Source organism: Podarcis cretensis, assembly GCF_951804945.1.
Source record: "Podarcis cretensis genome assembly, chromosome: 1".
Lineage (NCBI taxonomy): Eukaryota > Metazoa > Chordata > Lepidosauria > Squamata > Lacertidae > Podarcis > Podarcis cretensis.
In genome coordinates, this window is record NC_137170.1 from 34,815,431 (window position 1) to 34,840,405 (window position 24,975).

At 43.3% G+C, this 24,975-nt stretch overlaps 1 protein-coding gene across 1 annotated transcript; it reads right to left on the reverse strand.

The window, feature by feature from the left end:
• Positions 1-739: 739 nt before the first annotated feature.
• BRMS1L (BRMS1 like transcriptional repressor) lies at positions 740-23,392 on the reverse strand. The gene is made up of 10 exons (XM_079955221.1): positions 23,059-23,392; positions 15,986-16,076; positions 12,891-13,018; positions 11,942-12,021; positions 8,009-8,105; positions 6,537-6,620; positions 5,667-5,731; positions 5,469-5,508; positions 4,709-4,835; positions 740-3,500 (listed from the first exon to the last, which is right to left on the reverse strand). The coding sequence occupies exons 1-10, from the start codon at positions 23,192-23,194 to the stop codon at positions 3,377-3,379; spliced, it is 972 nt and encodes a 323-aa protein (XP_079811347.1). The 5' UTR covers positions 23,195-23,392; the 3' UTR covers positions 740-3,376.
• Positions 23,393-24,975: the final 1,583 nt, after the last annotated feature.

Consider the following 24,975-nt stretch of genomic DNA (forward strand, 5'->3'; position numbering starts at 1 on the left):
AGAAGCCTCTGGTCACCTGTAGCAGCTACTGAATGAATTGCTAGAGCGCCGTTCCAGCCCCCTCGGCCGTATTTCCCTCAATAGTCAATCTTGCTCTGCAGTGGCAGCATCTTCCCTTGCCTTTTCTATTGCCAGAGGACAGAAACTGCCTGAGGCAGTCAAAGCACACATGGTAGTAGTAGTAGTGCTAGCACTGGTGACAGGACTGCAGACGTGCTCTCTGTAAGGATTTGTCAAAGCTCATTTTGAAGATGCAGGAAACTACTTTCCGCTGAGTCAGACCATTGGTCAGTCTAACTCAGTACTGTCTGCACTGACTCACAGCAACTCTCCAGGGTTTCAGGCAGGTGTTTTTCCCAGTCCTATCCTGGAGATGCTGGGGAGTGCACTTTGCATTCACAGCATAAGCTCTACCAGTGAGCCAAGACTATTACCTTTGCTCACAGCCAGCCTCATTGCTGCAATGACACAGTCATAGTGTTGGTGTAGCTAGCCAGTGGCTTCTCTGTATATAGCGTAGGTTCACAGGCTCTTGTTGTCGTAGAAACAAATGGTTTGAGAATAACAGCTGCTTCAGTTGTTTGCATAGAGTATCAGAACTATTAGTCCATTAGATTAGGCAATAAAATTTTAAAATATTTCTTCCTCCAAGGTGCTTGAATACACGGAAATTTTTATTTTTTATTTTTTTAAAAAAAGGTTTACACTACAGAAACCACATTCACAAGCTGTACAACTATTCAGATTCTCCATGACAGGTTCATTTATTTATATGCTAGGTTAAAAAATACAAATATCTCATTACAAAAAAAGCTTTATCAAACTGTGTACATACAGTAGGTTTTGTCAAAGGCCAACCTGTCAGAATTACTTTATATACATTTGGCTAATATGTGTGACATGCAGAGTAAGAAGAAAACCGTTGCAGGCCAATTTCAGAAGCCTGGGATTATAGACTTTTGACAACAGTCAAATGGGTTTCGCATAATCGGTAAATACATTTTCACATAAACATGAAAGCAGTTTATAAACCAGGATAAGACTTTATTCTGAGCCCCAGCAACTAGAATCAATCAAACTGGCAAGTGAGAGACAATTCCAACGCAGAGGAGATGTGTCATATTACCAGCCATAGTGGAAGCATGGTAACATGAACACAAGAAATAGTTATTTAAGCAGCAATGGCTGGCATCCCATGGTTCTGTCCAACAATGTTCAAGTGCCCCAGCTTGGACGGTAATGCAGATTGCTGCAAGGTTAGTGTGTATATGTATGTACAAACACACACATGTTTAAAACACACACCTGTTGATACTGAAGGACAGGTGAGATTCCAACCTGCAGAAGTGCGCAAAGGCCGACACTGCCAATCCTTCATTTTTTATTTTTAAAAAGAAGACAATAGTCTCAGTGTACATTGCTCTGAGCTCAGGCAGGCTCTTGCTGCTAGGCTGAGCTGAAACTGCTCTGGATGCAAAAGAGGCGACAGGGTAAGAATTTACAAGAGCAAATTGTCAGAATCCTGCCCATTGAATCCAGCTTTAGGGCTCCTCACTTCCAATACACTTTAAGCTCAAATTTGAACGATGAGACATAAAAATACTTGGGTAGCATCCAACTAATGCATCCCATCAGCACGAGGATTCCTGCTTGTGCAACAGAACCACCCCCACTCCACAAATCCACTTCAGAGGGTTATGAGAACTCCTAGAGCAGAGGGGAGGGGCTGTGGGGGAAGTTCCACTCAAGCAGAAATCCTTATGCTGATGGAGTAAGTTACTACTTAGCGCTGCTCCCTTGATTTTTCCACGGGATGCCATTTTCAAGTAGAGCAGACTCCCCTAAGATGCCCATCCAGGCCCACCATGATATTTGCTTGCTGGGATGAGACTGGAGTACTGCAAACACACTGATTAATTTATTTTACACATAGGGGTTTCAATTCAGGACTTGAAGTAGAGAGTTAAGATGCATGTTAAGATTCCAGATTTAGGACCAGTCCAACCTAGAACGTAAAAACACTTTTGGCAGCCTTTTCCATCAGATGCAGACTTCCTTCAAAGGCTCATCTCAATGGATAGTAAAGTGCACAAAACCACCAAGTAACATCTCCTCCTCCTTCCACCCAGCCACGGTTCACGCCTCCAACACAGACTCATAGAATTGCAGAGCTGGATAGGACCCTGGAGTCAAATCCCCAGCAATACAGGAATCTCAACTAAAACACCCATAACAGGTGGCCAGCCAACCTCTGCTTTAAAAAAACCTCCATGGAAGTCCACCACCTTCTGAGGAAGTCCGTTCCACGTCGAACATGTAAGGTAAAACTAAAAGATCTTACTCCTGATGCTAAGCTTACAAATGCTAACTTTTTGAGGTTGTTAAGCAGCAAACACCATTGTTTCTGCCCAGGGTACAATTTTAAAGGATTACACATCATTGGACTACGGATACATTTAATTACAGAGCTATATGCAACAATACTTTTGGTTATCGGTTTACCATTTTCAGACCAGGCACTCTTGACCTTTGGAGAGGGGACTTAATACTAGCAGAAACGGAAAGAGTCCTTTGCTTTTGCACTGATTCTCCCCCCCCCCCAGACGGTACTAGTTTTAACAGAAATCAGTAACAGTTTTTCTGAAGTAGCCCAGCTAGGATAACTGTTTGGGGGGGGTCTCCACTTTTTTCCAGTTGCCCATCTAAGTATACTTTTCCATTAGGCTACATCAAAGTAACATTTGCGCAAGCTAACATAGGTTTGCAAGACGACATGTTTTCTAAAATTCAAGGAGTTCTTATATATGTAGTGATAGACAACACAATCATCACATGATCCATTCATTTCTTTATATATATAAATAGCACTTCTTTCCCATTTTATACAAGTGGATTTAGACTACAGTCTTAGAAGCTAGTGTGCCATGTGGTGAAGAACCAAAAATGTGCCCAGGTGGTGCCTTTCTGCAGCATCCTCTCACTTCCCCCAGCAGCTCAATAGGCGGTTTTAAAATTGGCTCACACATTGAGCCAGGCAAGCAGCTGCAAAAGAAACTTAAAAGACCCCAAGCAGCTGCATGCGCCATTCTCCCCCATGCATGCACATAGCTTTGTAGGACTGCAGGCTTAGTCAGATGTTCTCAGGCTCTCCAAAAGGTTAACGTTTTCTATCTGAGACGCTGGAGCCGAATTAGAGGCGAGACGTCATGGTAGACATGATTATGTGTCACTTATTCTAAGACATTTGTATGAAGATTACTGACACTACTACAAATACACAGATACTGCCACACAAAATAGATGAGAACAAATAGTAAATACATCTTTCATCTCATGGCACATCTAGCAGGATAACACTGTCTGGTTGGTTTAACGGTCAGTTGTGATTATGCTTGATTGAATATTTTCCTTTCTGTAGCTGAGAAATATACAGTTTGGATTTGCTTCCATCAGGCCTCTTAAACCACACTTCATCATGGTTAATTGTTGTAATTATGGCACTGAAAAGAAAGGAGGGGGGAATCAGGAGCACATTAGTGTCCATATAAAACTACAGGATCACCTTAAACTGCACTGCCATTTATAAACGGTACTGTAATTATTGGTAATAGAACACACAAGCATTATAACAAGTGCCTCATTAAATTAAGGATAGTTAATAAAATACAGGAACACTGATATTGGAAGTGTACTAAACATTACTATGTCTGTTTACCAACCGTTCACATCTTTAATAGCTGCCCTTTGTTAAGGAAGGGAAAGAGAGAGAGAGGCACGTGCGCAGGCTTAACAGCAGAGTGACTAGCTGGCAATGATGTAGCTACAGCAGCGCTCTATAGGATGCTGAAGTCAGTATCCTATAGTACAGTTTGCTTTTGTACAGGTGGAGACCATCCTCAGCGTGTCCAATTCATGTGCGGCTGTCGACACGTCAGTCCTTTTGGACCGTGAAGAGGGCATAACGGGGGCAGGGAGTAACGGGGTGGGGCATAATGGGCTGGCTTACAAACACTGACAAATGCAGGGACCAGAAATGGAATCTCTGCGCAAAACAGCTGCCGTCTGTATAGTATATTTTGCAATGCCTATCAGTAGGAATCCTACAACAGCATCTAGCTATTGTAAGTAACACTGATGGAAGCTCGATTTGTTATGGGATTGCTACTGATAGGCATAATAAGGTACCCTATATGAAAGCATACTATTACTATAGGATACAAAAGTCACCTCTGCGGATGCTACTGTAGCTACATCGTTGCCAGCTAGTCATTCTGCTATTGACTCCATACTGACAAAAGTTCTCATTGAGTGATGCATAGGCAAGCTTCTCTAGTCCTGCTGTGATTTAACTAATTTCTCTCTATATGTTTATAAATTAATGTTTATATTGTCTGTATGTACCAGGTATAGGCAAACTCCGGCCCTCCAGATGTTTGGGACTACAATTCCCATCATCCCTGACCAATGGTCCTGTTAGCTAGGGATGATGGGAATTGTAGTCCCAAACATCTGGAGGGCTGGAGTTTGCCTATGCCTGGTATGTACTATGTACTTTCCCCATACAAGAACATCATTCAGTATATAATATAAATTTATTCACAGACTTGAGTCTTGTGGGGTCTGCTTTGTTTATTCTTTTAACTAAAACTCTCGAGATTCCTCCAACCAGAGACAGGTTCACTAGGTGAATCCTGCCTGCTATCTTTACCTTACAGGGCATTCATCTTTCCTATCAATACATATCGCTTGTCCACGTCCGTACCACTCCCCATTATAATACAGCCTTCCATCTTCAGATCTTGCATTGTGTACATGTTTTTCCAACTTGACAGGGGCTGAAAGAATCAGTGCAGACAAAACAGAACAGGAGATTTAAGAAGGCAATTTCTGTCTACGTCATTTCTACTCTGAGTTTGCCTTTTTGCTTGGAACGCCTCCCACAACTATAGAACAGGAATGGGGAGCCTCAGCCGCAGGGACTGAATGCGGCCCCCCAGACCTTTCCCTCTGGCCCTGGAGCCTCTCCAGCCACTCCCCATTTCCACAAACTACACCCATAACTGGCTCTGCATTGCACCCTACTTGAGTATTTTTGCCAGGTTAGAATGTCCTTGAACTCTCATAATGCTCTTAAATGCCTGAAGGATGAAGAGGTTTGCATGAGTAGATCAGTACTTGGTGCTCCACCAACTTTTGCTTCTACCACCCCCACCCCCCAGTTACTGCCATGTGGCCCTTGGAAGGTTTCCTACAAGGTTCTCCACTCCCTACTACAGAAGGGATCCACTTAAGTTCTCTAAAAGGACAGAAAGTCTTTCCAAACCACACAAGACAAAAAACAGTGTCTTGCTGCCTAATCCGTACACAATTAAGAACTCCCCATAGTAAACTCTTAGCATCTGTGGCTGAGAAATCCTGAGCTATTATAGAGGCAAGGATTGAACAAGTATAAAGCAGATTGTCCTTACGTTCTGTTTTCACTCTATGTGGCCCCAAAGTAGCCATTGCCTGAAATAAAAAAAATGGTAAGTTAGTCATCATTTCGGCAAATCAACTTAGGAGCTTTGCTTTAAAGAGCATCCCTCTTGAAACCTAAGCTATGCCCATTCATACCAGCCATTTTCTTTAAAAGAAAAAGGAATACAGAGAGCAACATTCAACAATACCTTTCTTATTGTGGTCCAGTCTTCAAGTATATCAAGATCTTGCAGCATGTACACTATATAGGGTCGTTAATATGTTAAGGGACTTGCACATTTCCAAAGAGGTTCAAGTTGTTTTTTCTTGTTTTTTAAAAAGGTTCTAGCAGATCACTTTGAAGTATGCTTGGTATAATGCAACTAAAATCTGTGGCAAGACAGATCCCAAGGGATGCCTTGGAGCGCCGACACAAATTTATCAGTGAAGCAGCATTGCTTCATTTCCTTGTATTCAAAAGGGCTCATTGTGTGGCTACACATCCTTTCGGGTTCTAAAGAATGAAAAGTTGTGGTTGTGGCAGGTTCCTCTGCATACATGCACAGAAAAACAAAGGCACCTCATTACAACTGTTGCCAAAATTTCTGCAAACTCTTAGGCTTTTTAAAAAAGTTGTGGGGGTTGGAGAATAGGAATGCTGGGTTATCGCTAGATGGAGATTTTATGCTGTACCACCTGCCATCTTCTCTTTAATAATCCACATTATAACCAGGAGGGTGATATCCAACAATATTCATAATCAGACTAGAGCCACTGAAAGCAGTAGAACAAAGTCCACTCATTTTAATGGGTCTACATTGAGTATGACTTAGCTTTTGAGCATCATCCTGTTACTATAACCATACCACATACTGTGCAAAAAAAGGAGTGACAATCCTAATGGACAGACCAGCTCTTAGTCCCCAAGAAAAATATTGTTCTAAATTCTCAGCTTTCAAACCATTGTCTTGTGTTTCACCCCACTTAGTTTCTTAATGAAAGTTTTATGAAGTGTTAACAACCAGCAGCACTGTAATTCAGCGAATATTATATCCAGTTGGCAACCATGAAAAGGATATCTGATACAACAACTGGTTTCTTCTTATCGGGACTGAAGGGATCCTTCCTTTTTTTCCTAGACTGAAGTTCATCATTCCATAACTCTGAGGAAATGTAAGAACGTGGCAGTTAAAACAATTTTCTTCACATAGCACACAGGTCTCCAAGCTCATCTATACATACAATTGATAAGCAAGCTCTGCTGCTTTAGGAACTGGAACTGCCACTTACACTGACTATCCCGTCTTATTAACATTTAGAAAAGATTTTTCTATATGGCATTAGGCCAAGAGAGAGCCCTTTGCATTTGAGTGTTATAAACCATGCCAGTGACCAACTCCAACTTGACACAAGTATTTGGTCACTTCATGTACACTCTTCCTTTCCATTTCTCTTCCTTTCCATTTCCATAACCTTTATGTTATGGGCTGGCTGAGTCAAGACAATGCAGATTGAGAACTGCCCAAGGTGCCGGAAGAAGGCTCCAGTGGAATATGGGAGCTGCTGCTGGCAGTGTGGCAGTGTGAGCAATGACCCCGGGGAATGGAGTTTCCCCCCAACCTGCTCTTCCATCTCACTTGCCCCCGTGATGAGAGCCGAAAGTCCCACCTCTCTCTCTCTCCAAGGTAGTCACAGCCTCTCTCTGACATCCCCTCTCTCTGACACGCTCTCTGCATCGCCCACCCCAGAGCCACCAGTTACTGGGAGTAGCTCTGCATACACAGAAGGGGCTGTTTCACTGGTCCCAGCCACCTCTCAGGAGGCAGAGACACTTCCCTTATCACCTAGGTCCAGGAGAAGCCAAACGACAGTAATAAATAATAATAATAATTTATAATTTATACCCCACCCATCTGGCTGGGTTTCCACAGCCGCTCTGTGCGGCTTCCAACAGAATATTAAAAACATGGTAAAACATCAAACATAAAAAAACTTCCCTAAACAGGGCTGCCTTCAGATGTCTTCTAAAAGTCAGATAGTTGTTCATTTCCTTGACATCTGATGGGAGGGCGTTCCACAGGGCAGGTGCCATTATTGAGAAGGCCCTCTGCCTGGTTCACTTCTCGCAGTGAGGGAACTGCCAGAAGGCCCTTGGAGCTGGACCTCAGTGTCCGGGCTGAACAATGGGGGTGGAGATGCCCCTTCAGGTATACTGGGCCAAAGCCAGAGAACAGCAAGAGAACAGTAGATTCCGCACACTAGGCGTAGTGAGAGATTTCAGAAACGCTTACTGCCCTAAGATGGGCCCACCCCATTCCTATATATAGGATAGCAAAAGGGGTGTGGCAATGTAGGATCAAAGTCTAAAACTTTGGTAGTTAGAGTACCTGCCTTTCATATAGCTGTGTTTAGGATTGCCTGAAGTGCCTTAAACCAGTAATCTGCATATGTGCAGCGGTAATCTATACATTAAAGCCTTTGGAAAGAATCTTTCTTCAAGTCTTTGTCGTCAAGAACTAGGAGTCAGGACACTCCACCAGCTCTTAGTTACCTGAGGTAATGTCAATGCTATGTCGGTCTTCTTCAAGTCGTCTGATTTTCTCTTCCAGTTCACTTTGAACTGTGTCATACAACAAGAGCTTTTCACTCTGAAAGGAAAAGTTAACAATGTAGTCAAACATTAGCCAACGAAAAGCAGTCAACACATCATCTTCTACTGGATTGGGGCACTCAAGAGCAACGGAAGAAGCTTCCAACAAAGAGACCTGATGTATAAGAACCGTTCTCTCGCTGGGTTCAGAGTGCCAGAGGCAATGCAAAAAGACTGTCTTCTGATGTTGAGAAAGGTAGTCTCAGGTGCGTGAGGCAGATGCAATAGCGCACAGAAGGGTTAACATCCTGCAGAACATTCAAGTGGGTGCCTGGCATAACAAAAGCGAGGGGTTAAAAGGGGTTTTCGTCTTCCAAAGAAGTGTTTTGAATCTACAAAGCACCAAGCCTAGCCTGATAAATGTGAAGGGCTTTACCCATATTTCCAAACAGTGGGAAATTATATAAACGCAAGAAAATGAACACACTAGTCTTAAAAAAGGAGAAACCCAAAACCTCATTTTCCTTCTAAATATGTTATGATCTGTATGTAGCTACTTGCAAAGGGCTCAGGACAAGCAACCTGTAGGAACACATGGGAGAATTTCAAGTCATCTTGGGGGGAAGTACAGTGGTACCTTGGTTCTCAAACGTCTTGGTAATCAAACGCCTTGGTTCTCAAACGCCGAAAACCCAGAAGTAAGTGTTCCGGTTTTGGAACGTTTTTCGGAAGCTGAACGTCCGATGCGGCTGTTGGCTATTGTTTCTGGGGCGCCTGCACCAAACAGAAGCTGCCAAACGGACTTACGGAACGGATTAAGTCGGGCACTTTTGTTTTTGCTATTTATTTTGCGTTTTTGTTTTTGAGGCTTTTTCGGTTAATTTGTTTTTGTGATTGTGTGGAACACAGTTCAGCTACTGATTGATTGTGTGACTGCGGAAATGGATAAAAGCTCCCCATGCAAACAATGACTATCATCAGTGCAGGTAAGACAAAATAATAATTTTAATTTTTATCATCTACAATACTGTCTTATTTATTTTATAGTACAGTACACTGATTATTGCTTTCATTTTATGGATCAATGGTCTTGTTAGATAGTAACATTAATGTTAAATTGCTGTTTTCAGGGTTGTGTTTAAAAGTCTGGAACGGATTAATCGGTTTTGCATTACTTTCTATGGGAAAGTGCGCCTTGGTTTTGGAACGCTTTGGCTTTGGAACGGACTTCTGGAATGGATTAAGTTTGAGAACCAAGGTGCCACTGTAAAGGAAGCAATGCAGCTGGAATACAAAGACTATGCAACTAGTCCTGTGTGCTTGGAGATGCTTTAAGAAATTTCAGCTCGTGTATCCCTGCAAAAGTAGCCTCCCTTCCTTCCCCACTGGCCACACAGTATATCATGTTTGGAACTTATTGCAGGGGGGCTATCAATATGTAGCCGCCTTATATTCAAAATCAAGAATCCCAAATGGTGCAAGCAAACCCTTCAGCATGAACTAGATCTTTGGATTCTGATCATTCTGAGGGAACTCAGGGTGGATTGTGCAAATTAAAAACAGATATTTTGATTTATTTCTCCAAAAAAAAAAGTTGGAAACAATATGGTTTAAACTGAATTCTGAATTTAAAACATGCAACGTTATTCAGGTAACTCACAATTATGTGCATTTAACTTCTGCTCATTCATCTTCAGTAAAAAATAAAAATAAAAATAAAAAGGGGGCAAAAAACTTTGCCAATCCCACCCACCACTGCACCCAGTTATTGTTTTAACAGGAATGGGATTTTAACATGGGTGGGTACTGCTTTATTGGGGGGGGCATTGTTTTAAATTGTTGTTAAATGTTATATGTTAATTTGGATTTTTGTATTTGTATTTGAGTTGGGGTATCGTTTAGGGGCTTTTGCTGGGGAGTGCATCGTTTATACATTAGTATTGTTGTGCATACATTAGTATTGTTAATTGTTCTGATTATTTGTATTATGTATTTTGTGCTTTGTATATTGTAACTTTGTGTTGTGAAATGCCCCAAGACCTATGAGTATAGGGAAGTATACAAATTTTAAGGATAATAACAATAACGTGTCCTTTGACCAGTCACTGTCTCTCAGCCTAACCTACCTCACAGGGTTGTTGTGAGAATAAAACAGAGAAGAAGAAACTGGTACAACACCTTGGCACTTTGGAAACACCAGTCCGTCCTAGGATATCTTGATGCAGAAACAAGCTTCCACGCAAACAATGGATATGGACACATTTCTGTCATACAAGCCTCTTTGAACCAGTTGATAGGGTGTGTGTGTGTGTGTGTGTGTGTGTGTGTACATATATACATGTATATGTATATGTATATGTATATGTATATGTATATGTATATACACAGAGAGAGAGAGAGAGATGGGAATTCCTACCAAAAGCCACAAGGTATTTCATTAAATTAGCTGCACAGGACTAGTTCTGGATCAGAACTATTGTGTTTGACCTGCCACATACTATTGGGAAACCATGTACAAGTGCATTACTTGCAACTGGAACATGCAACAAAATGCCGCAGCGCATCACCACCTCTAACAAGAGTGTTGCTGTTGAGAGTCCCAGCCACACAGCACATCCTCTGGAATGCAAGGGCTGAAGGAGGGCACTTTTACTAGTCATCTGTTGCCACACCCCTTGTTCTTCCCAAGCGGCATTCAGCATTCTCAGTCCTCACTGTACTGTTTTGGCCCTTCAGAGTGTTTGTGTAATTATCTCCACCATCCTCAGGGTTTCCATAAGCACACTCATACTTCCCTCTTGGCTCCATTTCTGTTGACACTCACCATCTGAGTTTGCTATTAAAAGGGAGTGATTATTGCATTTCTTATTGTGGGAAACTATGAAAAAGCAGGGCATTAATTTTTGTCTCACAAAGAAACACTGTATTGTCCAGGTGCGCTATATAGCACCTGGTACTTCTGGAAAGCACTGCAGCCAAAGACCTGCAAGGTTCATGCAAGGCTTTAATGATGACCCAGTGGAATTTTTAATCCTGTTAATTTTGCTTGAATCAGGCCTTAGTGTTTTTAACTGTTTACAGGAAGAGCCTTTAACAATTACAGCTGGTGTTTTCAGGCATATATGGATCTACAGAGCTACATGACCAACATTTTTGTGATCATGCTCTCAATGTAGAATGAAGTCTCAATGTAGAATGAAGTCTCTTTTTCACTGCAAACTAATGTTTTGATTATTACAGTAACCAGTTAGTATGCCTATGTTTTTCAGGGGAAAAGCCAGAAACTACAGAACTGTGAGCCTGAAGTGAATCATCCCACCCAGAGCTCATTCAAAGATTTTCAGTGCCTCTCAATGATTTTTAGTACTGCATGAACCTTCTTCTGAATCAAAACAACGTCTGAGTTCTTGGTTTCCCCTCCAGGCAGCAGAAAAACACCACATATCACAGAAAAGTTCTTTGAAAATGACACCACACACAAGAGATGCAGTAAAAAATGTGGTTCAGGTAGCATCGCAGAACTGAAACAAATCACATGGCAGTGACCTGACCTAGCAACCACTTGTTTATGCAAACTTGAAACATACATAACTTAGCTGAAGTAATTTGCTTCATTTTGTGTTCCCAGTGTACCCCTCAGGTGGCACGCTGGTTTCCTTTTGAGATTAAGATTTTACACGGCTGATTAGACATGCTACCAAGAGCTTCAACATGATTTTCAAGAAAGCCCAGTAATTAAAATCATTGTTCTCTTTTCTGTGGATGAAAATGCTGTAATATTCTACGTTCAAAAATAACTTGTCAGCTGCACAACCTGATTGTGTGCATGTTTCTCCAGAAGCAGGCCCCAACAGTTACAGACAAATGAAAACTCTCTTCAGCTATGAACGGTACCTCACAGTGCTGCCGGGAAGCTTGGATTTCACATTCATATTTGTTTTTCACGGACTCTAAACAGAGCTCTCTGTAGATACCTACAAACAAACATTTTTTTTGTTTAAACCTTCTGTGGGATAGGGCCTACGGGCCTCATTTAACCTACCAATGCATTTCCCCATAAGCTGCAACTTACCAAACCCTAAGTAATGGGGCATTTTAAACAGCAGTGAAATCCCAACCATGCCTGGCCCTCATGAATTCTCCACAAGTGAATTCTAAATTCCCCATCAGTAAAAGGCCCCTTTTCAGTTCAGCCCATTCAACCCAAGGACAAGGCTCTCTTTGCTCCACTGCCCATCCTGTGCCCAGTAAACACAAACAAAATTTCCCCTCATGTGCCCTTTTCACACTTCCCAAAACACATCAGGGCTGTGATACCAGGAAAACAGGCTAGAAATAAAGCCGCTTGTCCTGTCTTTTTCCTAGCTCTGAGTGCAGCCCATTTGCTCCTCTGCTCCTCTTGATTCTTCAATGTTAATGTGGTAAAAGCTTGATGAGATATTAACTGCCCACTTTCTATCTTGGACGTGGGCATAGAAGTGTATGGGAAAGCAGCTAAAGTGCTCCCCGGTTCCCTCATGTATCCAGGCTTTGCTATTGTTTGCTTCCTATGCTAGTGGGAAAAGGGGTGGGAGGAAGAGAGGAGAGCCTAACTCTGCCTTGCTAAAAACACAGTAAATAAGAGAATGCCTTGGAGGCCAAGCAGATGAGATGAGAGTTTGATTTCATCTACTCTGGGTATTCTTATACGATGCCCTCCTTGAAGCTTTCACCAACGAAGACAGAAGTGCCGAAGAGCACGGTGTAGTTAAAAAGGAGCAGATTTAAATGTTTTTGTTGGTATTTTACTTCTACTAACAAGAAGTACCTAGCTGAGTCAAAAACAACCCCTTTGCACACTTACCTGCCACTTTTGTTCGGATTTGCATGTTTTCTTGCAGAGCTGCCAGCGGTTCCAAGTACTCTGGTGCCTTTCCGGCAATGACCTCCTGCAGTTTTGCATCCACTTGGCTTAATCTCTCTTTGTAAAGTCTTAAAAAATGCAGATGAAAGATGGAGTGCATTGCATTAAAGTAGTGTAGAGAATACTGTATATTAACATTACTAAGAATACATTTTCCACAGCCACCAAAGGCCAGAACCTAGAATCATAGAATCATAGAGTTGGAAGAGACCACAAGGGCCGTCGAGTCCAACCCCCTGCCAAGCAGGAAACACCATCAGAGCACTCCTGACATATGGTTGTCAAGCCTCTGCTTAAAGACCTCCAAAGAAGGAGACTCCACCACACTCCTTGGCAGCAAATTCCACTGTCGAACAGCTCTTACTGTCAGGAAGTTCTTCCTAATGTTTAGGTGGAATCTTTTTTCTTGTAGTTTAGAAAACCCATTGAACCTACCAACCTTGCAGAAATTCAGAGGACTAAAAAAAAAAATAAACTGTACAGAAAAATTATCACTTACACAATGCTTATACAGTGCTGGATCTTTACATTATGCTTCCTGATTTTAGCCCACACAGATGAAGATCAGACATCCATTTAAGACTGTCTCCTAGTACCCAACACATACATACAGCTATATGAATTGGAACTCTTTGCTAACTAGATATTTACAGTATTTATTCCAAGTCTTAGTCTGGGAAACATGCAGAACAGAACCCTCACTTTTTTTAAAAAAATGACCAATCCTTTATTGCTATTTTTTAAAATGTTGAAATGCATATCCTGCTCTCAGGGAAGCTAACAATATTAATAACTCAGTAAAAACAGCACAGCAGCTGTAGATAAAACACAATGAAGTAATTTTTCTTTAATGAGGTTGGACTAAGGACTTATTATGGCTTAAACTGGTTTAGCACAAGTGAGTGTTGTTTCACAGTAACTGAATGTTTCAAGAGTCCTCACTATGGGGCTACCAAATACTTCCATTTCAGCAACCCAAAGAATTTCACACTCTGCACCAGAAAGTAAAACCATGTTTCCTGATTTGCAGTTTACAGGGCAGCCGTGCACCTAGAGCTGCCACATTCAAATACAAAACAGGACCAGTCTGGCCTTTATTTGAAGCAGAATGTGCAGGAGAGTGAAGTGAAGCATGCACACACTTTCACCTTGCAGCATCCATTGCTACCTAGAGTTTTGTTACTGCCCATATCACTTCCAGAGTTGGAGTCAAGCCTGGTAAAAACCGCTTAAAGTGCAGTGGATTGTAGCTATGTAAGGCGAGGGGTGGGGAAGTTGGTTCACTTCTACAGCATGATCCTTGTACCTTGGTTCTCAAATGCCTTGCAACTCGAATGTTTGGGATCCTGAACACTGCAAACCTGGAAATGAGTGTTCCAGTTTGCGAACGTGCTTTGGAACCTGAACTTCCGACACAGCTTATGCAGCTTCTGACTGAGTGCAGGAAGCTCCTGCAGCTAATCAGAAGCTGCACCTTGGTTTTCGAACATTTTCAGAAGTCGAACGGATTCTGTTAGAGAACCAAGGTACGACTGCATAGGGAAGACCCCATTTCCCCACTTTCTGCTTGAATGGGAGGAGGCATGGGCATAAAATGCAGATGGCTATGCCATCACAATTAGGATGGCCTTTTAGAATGTCCCACCCTAGCAGAGGGCAAAAGTTGCTTCTCCCTTTGCATATAAGGTCTAGGAAGACAAGGGTGAATTCTTCCATTTCAGATGTACAGCAATATAAAATTCCATGGTAACTACATTGGAAATCTCTACGCATCATTGTATTGATTATCTGTCCCTCACAAGGAGGTCCCAACACAGATCACAACCATGTAAAATACAATAAATATCTAGACACTTCCCAAAATTTCACCAGCATACATTAATCTTTCAGCATAAACAATCATAACGTTGCTCCACAAACCTTTGGATCAGGGAGAGGCAGACTTCAGGCTTGGAGAAGGTCTGTAGTCCATTAGCAGAACATACAGTGGTACCTCGGGTTAAGTACTTAATTCGTTCCGGAGGTCCGTACTTAACCTGAAACTGTTCTTAACCTGAAGCACCACTTTAGCTAATGGGGCCTCCTGCTGCCGCCGCGCTGCCGGAGCCCAATTTCTGTTCTTATCCTGAAGCAAAGTTCTTAACCTGAAGCACTATTTCTGGCTTAGTAGAGTGTGTAACCTGAAGCGTATGTAACCTGAAGCGTATGTAACCCGAGGTACCACTGTATGCTTTGCATGCAAAAGACAATCAGTTCAATCCCTGGCAATTCCAGATTGGACTTGGAAAGACCCTCATTTGAAACCTTGAGGCGCCACATCCAGCCAGTGCAGACAGAGGCAGATGTTTTGATGGTCTGATTCCACATACAGCAGCTTCCTGTGCTCCACTTACCTTTTAGTTTTACTACAACCCATAATCCATCAACTAACTACAAGAGAGAAGATTCCACCTATACATTAGGAAGAACTTCCTGACAGTAAGAGCTGTTCGACAGTGGAATTTGCTGCCAAGGAGTGTGGTGGAGTCTCCTTCTTTGGAGGTCTTTAAGCAGAGGTTTGACAACCATATGTCAGGAGTGCTCTGATGGTGTTTCCTGCTTGGCAGGGGGTTGGACTCGATGGCCCTTGTGGTCTCTTCCAACTCTATGATTCTATGATTCTAACTAGAGACAGGTGCAGAATGGCGGCAGGGGTGGGGAAATACATACTGAGAATTAAGGAAGAGGTCTCAGCCCAGGGATTTGTTTTGATAGCACATCTGAGCTCACAATTCTTTTACCCATAAAGCCTACTCATGCCTTCTCCCAAGCATCCTACACTTCAGCAATCTAATTAAGGAAAAAAGCCTTTCCATTGTAGCTACTGTCACATAATCCCATCAGAGAACCCTGTGAATCTACTGCAATTCACCCAAATTTGTACCAGTAGATCCCAATATATTTTATGCCTTCCCTTGCTTTACCAAATACAAAGCTAACCCAGGATGGTGAGAGGACTAGAATCCAAAGCAAATTCAAATCTGTAGTTTACTTACTGGTCTTTGAGGTCTGTAAATTGTTTTTCAAGATTGGACATCTCATCCAAACACTCCATTCTTCTTCTTTCACAGTCCTCATCGTCCATTTCTGAGAACAGAATTATTCACTTTAAAAATACACAACAGCAACTGGTTTTCCTCCAGTCTATTTTATAGAATTTATACTCAAACAGTTCATTAAAAACACACACACAAAAAGTTAATATTCCAAAGGATGAAGTTTTAAGAGGAATTAATGCTTGGCCATCTTTATTTTTTTCCTGCTGCACAATTCATCTTGGAATATAACCAAACTGGATCATCCATCACTAGTTCAGACTCACTTGAGCGGGCATGTGAAATTGAGATTTATTTATTTATTGCCCCAACATGCATCCCTTTACACCTGTTTACACTGAATTGCACGTCATTCTACCGCTCATTCACTGACTTTGGATTTGGAAAGGCCCTTTTGGAGCTCTTCACTATACGGCAAGTACCCTTGCAGTATTACCAGGAGACGTGGTACTGGTTTTATATCAAGGCAATTTAAACTCATCTCTTTTAATATTAATGTGTTTCATGAACATGTGGATGGCATGCACTGCAGAATTAGAAATGGGGGGGGGGAATCTGTTGCATTCTCTGTCTACATGTTAGGATGCTAATCAATATCATCTTCTTGAAAGCTAAATATATGGACCCAAGGACTGGTAGTTACTGGGTAATGGTTTTTCCACAAGATGGAAAGCAAATGTCCATGACAGGAAAGAACCTATTCTATTGTGGCACCCTATTTCTGAAATATGCTCCTGTGAAAGTTGCACCTGACACAACCCTTATTCTCTTTTTCTTATCAGGTATACCCCTTTTTATTTGCTCAGGTCTTTTAAGTTTCTAAGGTTTGATACTAACATTTTATTTTGCTTTATTGTTCTGTGCTTTATTATGGAGGCCTAAATCAGATAGAAAATCTAATAACAGATATATGACTTTCTGTACTTCAATTATTTCAGGGGAATACACAACACTTACTTGACCTTGACAGATTAGAGAACTGGGCCAAAACAAACAAGATGATTTTTAATAGGAAGAAATGTAAAGTATTGCACTTGGGCAAAAAAAATGAGAGGCACAAATACAAGATGGGTGACACCTGGCTTGAGAGCAGTACATGTGAAAAGGATCTAGGAGTCTTGGTTGACCACAAACTTGACATGAGCCAACAGTGTGACGTGGCAGCTAAAAAAGCCAATGCAATTCTGGGCTGCATCAATAGGAGTATTGCATCTAGATCAAGGGAAGTAATAGTGCCACTGTATTCTGCTCTGGTCAGACCTCACCTGGAGTACTGTGTCCAGTTCTGGGCACCACAGTTCAAGAAGGACACTGACAAACTGGAACGTGTCCAGAGGAGGGCAACAAAAATGGTCAAAGGCCTGGAAACGATGCCTTATGAAGAACGGCTAAGGGAGCTGGGCATGTTTAGCCTGGAGAAGAGGAGGTTAAGGGGTGATATGATAGCCATGTTCAAATATATAAAAGGATGTCACATAGAGGAGGGAGAAAGGTTGTTTTCTGCTGCTCCAGAGAAGCGGACACGGAGCAATGGTTCCAAACTACAAGAAAAAAGATTCCACCTAAACATTAGGAAGAACTTCCTGACAGTAAGAGCTGTTCGACAGTGGAATTTGCTGCCAAGGAGTGTGGTGGAGTCTCCTTCTTTGGAGGTCTTTAAGCAGAGGCTTGACAACCATATGTCAGGAGTGCTCTGATGGTGTTTCCTGCTTGGCAGGGGGTTGGACTCGATGGCCCTTGTGGTCTCTTCCAACTCTATGATTCTATGATTCTATGATTCTACTTGACAAATCAGAGAAGTGATACTTCCTAATTTAAGTAGCAGCTTTAAGCATTACAGCTGCTTCATAAAAGTGCACATATTTTAATAATCCTCTTAACTGCATCCCAACCTATCAGTGTTATTTCCATATTGCACATGGAAGGCTAAGTCTATGATGTCTTTGGACAGTGAGAGTACATTGAGGAAGTGAACTAGAGACAACCTCCTGTTGACATGTTACTCCTTTTGACACCACAGTGCACCGGCTCTTTTGGAATATTTTACAATAACAATCCTCCAGGATTTTGTTTATGTGTTTGCAGAGTCAATTCTGGGCTGACAAACAATGACCAACAGCAGTATAAATTATAGCATGAGAAAGTCTGTTGTGTACTAACTGGTACAGATACATTCCTAAGAATCAATGCATGTCTGTTAACAGTTATCTGTTGACATTATTCTTGGGATGAGAAAAATGAACAAAAGCTTAACTGTTTGTCCAATTCAGAAGCAAGATACTAGCAGGTGGCGCTGTGGTCTAAACCAGAGCATCTTGGGCTTGCCAATCAGAAGGTTGGCAGTTCGAATCCCCGCGACGGGGTGAGCTCTTGTTGCTCGGTCCCAGCTCCTGCCAACCTAGCACTTTGAAAGGATGCCAGTGCAAGTAGATAAATAGGTACTGCTGTGGCAGGAAGGTAAATGGCGTTTCCATGTGCTCTGGTTTCCAACACAGTGTTCCGTTGCACCAGAAGCGGTTTAGTCATGCTGGCCATATGACCCAGAAAGGTATCTGTGGACAAACGCCGGCTCCCTCGGCCTGAAAGCGAGATGAGCGCCACAACCGCATAGTTGTCTTTGACTAGACTTAACTGTCCAGGGGTCCTTTACTTTTACCTATACCAGCAATGAATAAGATCTGTGCCAAGAATCTCCTCGTGATTTCTGAAATGAAGCTTACCTCTGCCACCATGCTACTTGCTTTGTCATTTCAAAAACAGATTTGGTGCTTCCAGAAGTCCCATCCAATCAAAAAACAATTGAGGAGGGGAGAACAGCACATACTAGTTGGGATTTATTTACCACACTCCACTGAAAGCACAAGTGACAAAAGTGCTCCGTGAAATATTGAAGAGGCCTAAAAAGAATGGCTTTGGACATGAGACTTCCCCCACCCCAGACAGAAACCCAGGTTAGAATTTGCTCATCCAACTAAGTAGCTTAAGTGCTTGACACTTCAACGTATTACGAGTCTGAAATGTGAAGGTTTGATCAATGGGTTGCAACCTATAGCAAATAGCACAGGCAAACAGGCTTTCTGGTGTACCTAGGCACCAAGGAGCAAGGAGCTGCATGTAGTCTGCAGGGCACATTAGTGTGTCGGACTAGGACCTGGGAGACCTGGGAGACCAGGGTTCGAATTTCCACATAGCATGAAGTTTACTGAGTAACCTTGGGCCAGTAGCTGTCTCTCAGCCTAACCTGCCTCACAGGATTGTTGTGAGGATAATATGGAGAGGTGGAGAACCTCCTTGAGCTCCTTGGTGGTGTATAAATGCATTTTCCTCAACATGTGGCGTACTTGCCCCAAAAGTCTGGCTGCCAATTATTTAGTGCTTTTCTAGGTAGGCTTGCTACCTAAATCCACTGGATCCACTCTGTGTGGTTGAGAAGAAACTTGGCATAATCCCTGCTGGGTTGTTGTTGTTTTTTACTGATACTATACAATACATCTTCAAAAAGTGAGGATGAATCCTAGCCACTATTAAAATAGTGAACAGCACTGGGGAGTTGTCTGATGGAAAGTCTCCTGGGAAACATAGTTCCCTTTTTCCTAGGGTTTGCGCCCCCCCCCCAAATATTTGGATTCCAAGTTAGAAAGATTAATACTGCAAAGTCAAATATTTCGAAGTGTGAAATCCTCATGTCAGAACATAAAAAGAGCCCTGCTGGATCAGGCCAAGGGCCCATCTAATCCAGCATCCTGTTGTCACAGGGGCCAACCAAATGCCTCTGGGAAGCCTGCAAGCCTAGACCTGAATGCAACTGCCAAACTACAGGATAAGGAGATTGTGCTGTGCCAGCACTTCACCCAGCCTCTTTCTTGCACACTGCACAGTGTTAACACTCGGCTTACTCCAGCAAGAAATCCTGATTCACATTCAGTTTATTTTAAAAGCTTAATGCAACTTCTATTTTGTAGGGATGATCGCTGGGTGCGGAGCACACTCCCCACCCGCAGGCAGCCTCAGCTGCCTGCACGCGTGACCTTGGGGTGCGGAGCACACTCCCCCTCACAGATAAAGCCACAGCTGTCTTAACATCTTGCCCTCTGTCTAACCTTTTGTGGTCTCAGCAGTCTGCGGTGTCCTGTCTGTAATCTTTGTCTCTTTTGTCATACATTGTGCAAGGGGAAAATGACGCGGTGGAAACAGGTGCCAAAATAACTTTGTAGCACCCCACAATATCGGGACCGGAAGATGTGTAAAGGTCACAGCCCAAAATGTATCTGCCTGGGTTTGCATATTGTGTCAATAAAAGGAGCCTCCACAGAGCTGGCTGGCAGCTTGCTTGCAGCTCACCTATGCGCAGCTCACCTGCATTATCAACTCCTGCCTCATGTCCTTCACTTCACTATTTGAGTTTAAAATAATGTACGCATATAGTACTGTTCCAGAAAGAGTTTTTCCCCTTAAAAATACCTAGAGGTTCTTACCGTAATACTGTATTTTCGAACCTGACCAAGACTGAACTCACAAGATCAGCTGGTTTACAGAATGCATGTTACCATTAAATGTTTTTTTTTTAAGTATTTGAAAGAAGACGGACGAGCACAAGGTTTAGTGTTTTAATGCTCCATATATTGGAGGGGGTTGGTGAGAGAAAAGAGCAAAAAAGCCTGTCCTCTTTGTAATAAAGCATATTACATGTTCACAGGCAAATGCTCTCATTTTATGACTTTAACTGATGTTTAGCTTTTCTGTGTTGATTTACTTGTACACCACTTCAAGACAATTCTAATTAAGTGGCACATAAATTGGTGAAATAAATAAAATAAATTATATTTTTTCTGGGTTCCAGCCAGATTTCCATGGGTCATGAGCCTAGAGTAGAGCTACTAGCACATGGCCACTACTGGCTCAAGAGCAGTTTATCCAAGAGAGGTGTCTGGCCACAGAAACTAAACAACTGTTTGATAACAACAGTTAATAAAAATAAACGCATCTGATAAAGTGGACTCTGGTCCATGAGAGCTTATGCCTTAATAAATTTACTGTTGTTTTTAAGATGCTACAAGACTATTGGTTTTGCTGCAACTGATGAAAACGTCTGCCTCTCTGAAAATGCTAGGCAGATCTCCAGTTCTGCCAGGATAGTGTTCATCAAACACCATTTTTATGGTTGGCTTAATTGCTCTGCCAAGCAATTCACTCCTCAAATGAAGGGAAAGAAACTTACTTCCTCTGTTGCTTTTGTAATGTTGGGATAAGTGTTGGAGGATGTGCACATAAAATGGAGAAAATGCACTATTAGTATAGTTCAGTGAAGAAAAGAAAAGAAAAGAAATGAGGGTAGGTAAGAGATTTTTATGGCACTACAACAGCTATGCCAAGAATGAAAAGGAGAAACAAGTGCTTTTGAGAGACTTTGCAAATCTCTCCTCCAAGACTTGTGAGGGGCATAATTTTATGAGCCTTGCTAAAATAATTGCAACTCTGTCTTGCACTCAGATTCCTGGTATAGCAACTGTACCTGCGCTGTAGAGAGTTTCATTCTCACTTTCTATGCCTTCTTTTGCAGCATTCCCTTCCCATGCTTCTCTCCAAATACTGTTTGCAAAAATGTAAAGAATTTTATCTTCTCCCATTCCCTTCAAGTCCCCCCCCCCCCCAATTCAATCTCAATCTAGCCAGTCAGATCAAACTACTTTGTGCTTCCTTCCCAGGGACCTTAGTTATTCATAGAATTCCCTTGTGTTCTGTATGACTCTACAGATGTTGGAGAGCTCCAGCTGTACCTCTTCGCTGAAACTCATTGTATGCCGAACTGTGTGTGTGCATGCGTAGACAATCCATATTCCCAGATTTTAGTGTGCAAATAATTATAGCTACAGGTTGAGATGCTCTCACTTCAGTTTCCCTCTCTCCTCCAGTCTGTCCTACACGCACAATGTAGGAAACCTGCATGGGAGAATATACATATATGTCATTTCCCTTTAAAGATTAGGTACAGCAGATCTGTGCTAGGTCTGGCTTGAGTTTGGCTCTTCTCTGTATGCTTGCCTGTTGTAACACAGGAAGCAGTAAAAATATGATCTTGATTTCCCTGACCTGGGAGTAAGACCTTAAACTCAAAAGGAGCCAATTCTGAGTAGGCAGAAATAGAATCAAACTGTATAAATGGAGAGGATGCCTGAAGGCATTAAGATTTTTCTCTACTTTCTTCATCAGTCTGCCCACACATCTGAGCCCAGACACTCCATTCTGTTTTTCCCTTCCATTACTCTGAATCAATTCTGACCATATATGTTTGTCCAGTCATTTCCTTGCCTCTGCCTAACCTCATATGCCTCTTCCCTTCCCCTTCTCAGATCAGTCTTATCCGTCTCCTCTATCTATCTGTCAATAAATAGCCTCCTTCTTGGAAGCTAATATATCTTAATCTACTCTGGAGCCATCTCCTCACTCATCCATCCACACCTGCATCTTTTTTTTTAATCAGGGTTGCAACATGAAGCGGGGGACACAGATGAAGAAGTATGTGTGGGTGGATGTGGGTGTGTAGTGGCTTGCCAAATGCAAGAGAGGGCAGGTGGCTCCTGCAACTTTATTGGTTTACAGAAAGGGGGAGGGGAGCAGGCATCCCTGCTGAATACCACTAGGAGCCCTGTTGTTGTTGTTTTTTTGGGGGGGTTGCCTCCGGAAGGCGCGGGCAAGCAAGAGGGATGCTACGCAGGTCTGCTCGGAAAGGATCTCCACTGAGTTCCACGGGCCCTACTCCCCTGCCAGCATGCACGGGGTTTTGCAGCCCTGGACGAAAGCAAGCATCTTGCCTGCCTATTGTTACCCCGGGCGACGCCTAGGGCGAGCTGCTCTGCCCTCCGCCCCACAGCCAAGGGGGTGAATGGGGGAAGCACCGGGCGGGGAAGGGGGCGGGGCAGGCGGGGGCGGGGCTAAGTCCACCTTTTCCCACCCCCCGGCCCAGCCCGAGTGGGCAGGAGAGAGAGGGCGCCCCGCTGCCTCGCCGGCTTCACCTGAGCTGTCACCCTCCTCGGACACGGACGAGCTCTCGGACTCCTCCTCCTCGGAGCTGCTGCCCTCGTTCTCCCCGTAGTCCACCTCCATCTCGTCGTGGTTGTTCTCCTTCTTCTCCCGCGAGTGGACCGGCATTGCGCCGCCCAGCCCAGCCCAGCCCGCAGGCGCTCGGCGTCGCTGGCTCCTAGGGACCGGGGGACAACAGCCCTCGGCTGGCCGCCCGCCCGCCCGCCCGCTGCCTCCCCAACGCGCCGAAGCTCCGCCTCAGAGAAACCCCGCCATCCACCTTAGCTCCGCACAGCCTCACGCTCCGCGCCGCCGCTCATTGGCCGACGACCCGCCGACGGGCGTGGCGCGCGGGTGGGCTGCGGGGCGGGCGGCGGAGCCGGAGCGGCGCGTGGCGGAGCTTCGCTGCGGCGCGGAGGATCTCGGGACATGTAGTCTCTCGGAAGGAAGGCTTCACTCCCCCTATCGCCCGCCCGCCCGCCCCTCAGTGGGCGGCGGAAGGCGCGCCGAAGTGGAAATGTTTCCCAGGGTTGCAGGCGGCCTGCCAAAAGAGCCGCAACAAATTATGAAGATGGTGGAAAGATTTATGAAAAGGTTTATTGAGGAGTCAGACCCGTAAAACCGTACACGGAGGCAGCAGCAGCAGGCACGGGGAATTTGTGGGCGCCCAGATGCTGCCCGGACTACAGCTCCCACTATCCTTGGACATTGGCCATGCTTGCTGGGGCTGATGGGAGTTGGAGTCCCAACAACATCTGGAGGGCCTCAGATTCCTCGCCGCTGTTGCGCAGGATGGCACTCTTTTAGAATGTAAGAAAGGTTCTTTTGCTGGATCGGACCAAGGGTCCCTTTTAGAGCGAGAGCCAGCCTGGTTTAGGGATCGGAGTTACATGGCTTCAAATTCCCACTTCGCTACCCTATCACTCAGTCTAAACTACTTTGCTTCCAAAGATAAAATGAGCTGGGGAGAACTACTGTGCTGAATTTTTTTATAAAGGCATTGCAAGATGGGGTGCTTGATTTTCAATCCACTCTGAAGACGAACTGTGAAATAAACATGGAGTTTGCCTTCATTGTTGTTGCATAATCTTTGATGCTTCAGCTGATCAGTCCTCTACATTTGCAAGTCTATTTTCACCTGTTTGTTTGTTTGTTTGTTTGTTTGTTTGTTTGTTTGTTTGCAAGTCTATTTTCACCTATATGTGAAGTTAGGCTATCATGCCAAAAATTTACTTTCACTGAGGTCACATTCACATCATACATTTAAAGCACCTTTATAGCACTTTTCACAGCAGTGTTTTTTTCTGGGGGTACTCAAGGGTATGCAGTACCAGCACTTTTTTTAAAGGAGAAAAGCACTGGTTTAAAGTGTGGCATTTCCTGTAACAAATTCATGGTAAGTACAGGCACCATTTTTCTAGAAGAAAAGAACTGTTTAACAGACATAGCTTCCCCCAAAGTATCTTGTGAACTAAACTTTACCCATCACAGCTAGAATTCTCAGAACCCTTATCAATTCCCAAGATGCTCTGGGGGAAGCAATGTTCTTAAAACGTTCTTTAAATGTATGGTATGAATGTGACCCTAATCTCATTTGCCATTTTGTTGTCTGTTGTTTGAAGAAACCCTTTTGGTCGCACTAGAGAGCCTCGTTTGGAAACAGTTCTTAGCTTCAGAGACCAGCATAGTTCCCATGGGGTCCAAATGGAAGAAGACCTCCTGCCACAAAAAGTTTTGTGCCAAATGAGTGATAGCAATGAGTGAAAGCAGTGTTTGGGAAGGAGCCGATGTCTGAAAAGCAATTCATGATTCAGCCAACCTTCACTAGTCAACAATTTAAGGATTTATCTTCCTCCCAATTTTGTTCTGCAGCAACTGTGTAGTGCCTTCTCATCCAGGAATTTCTGGGC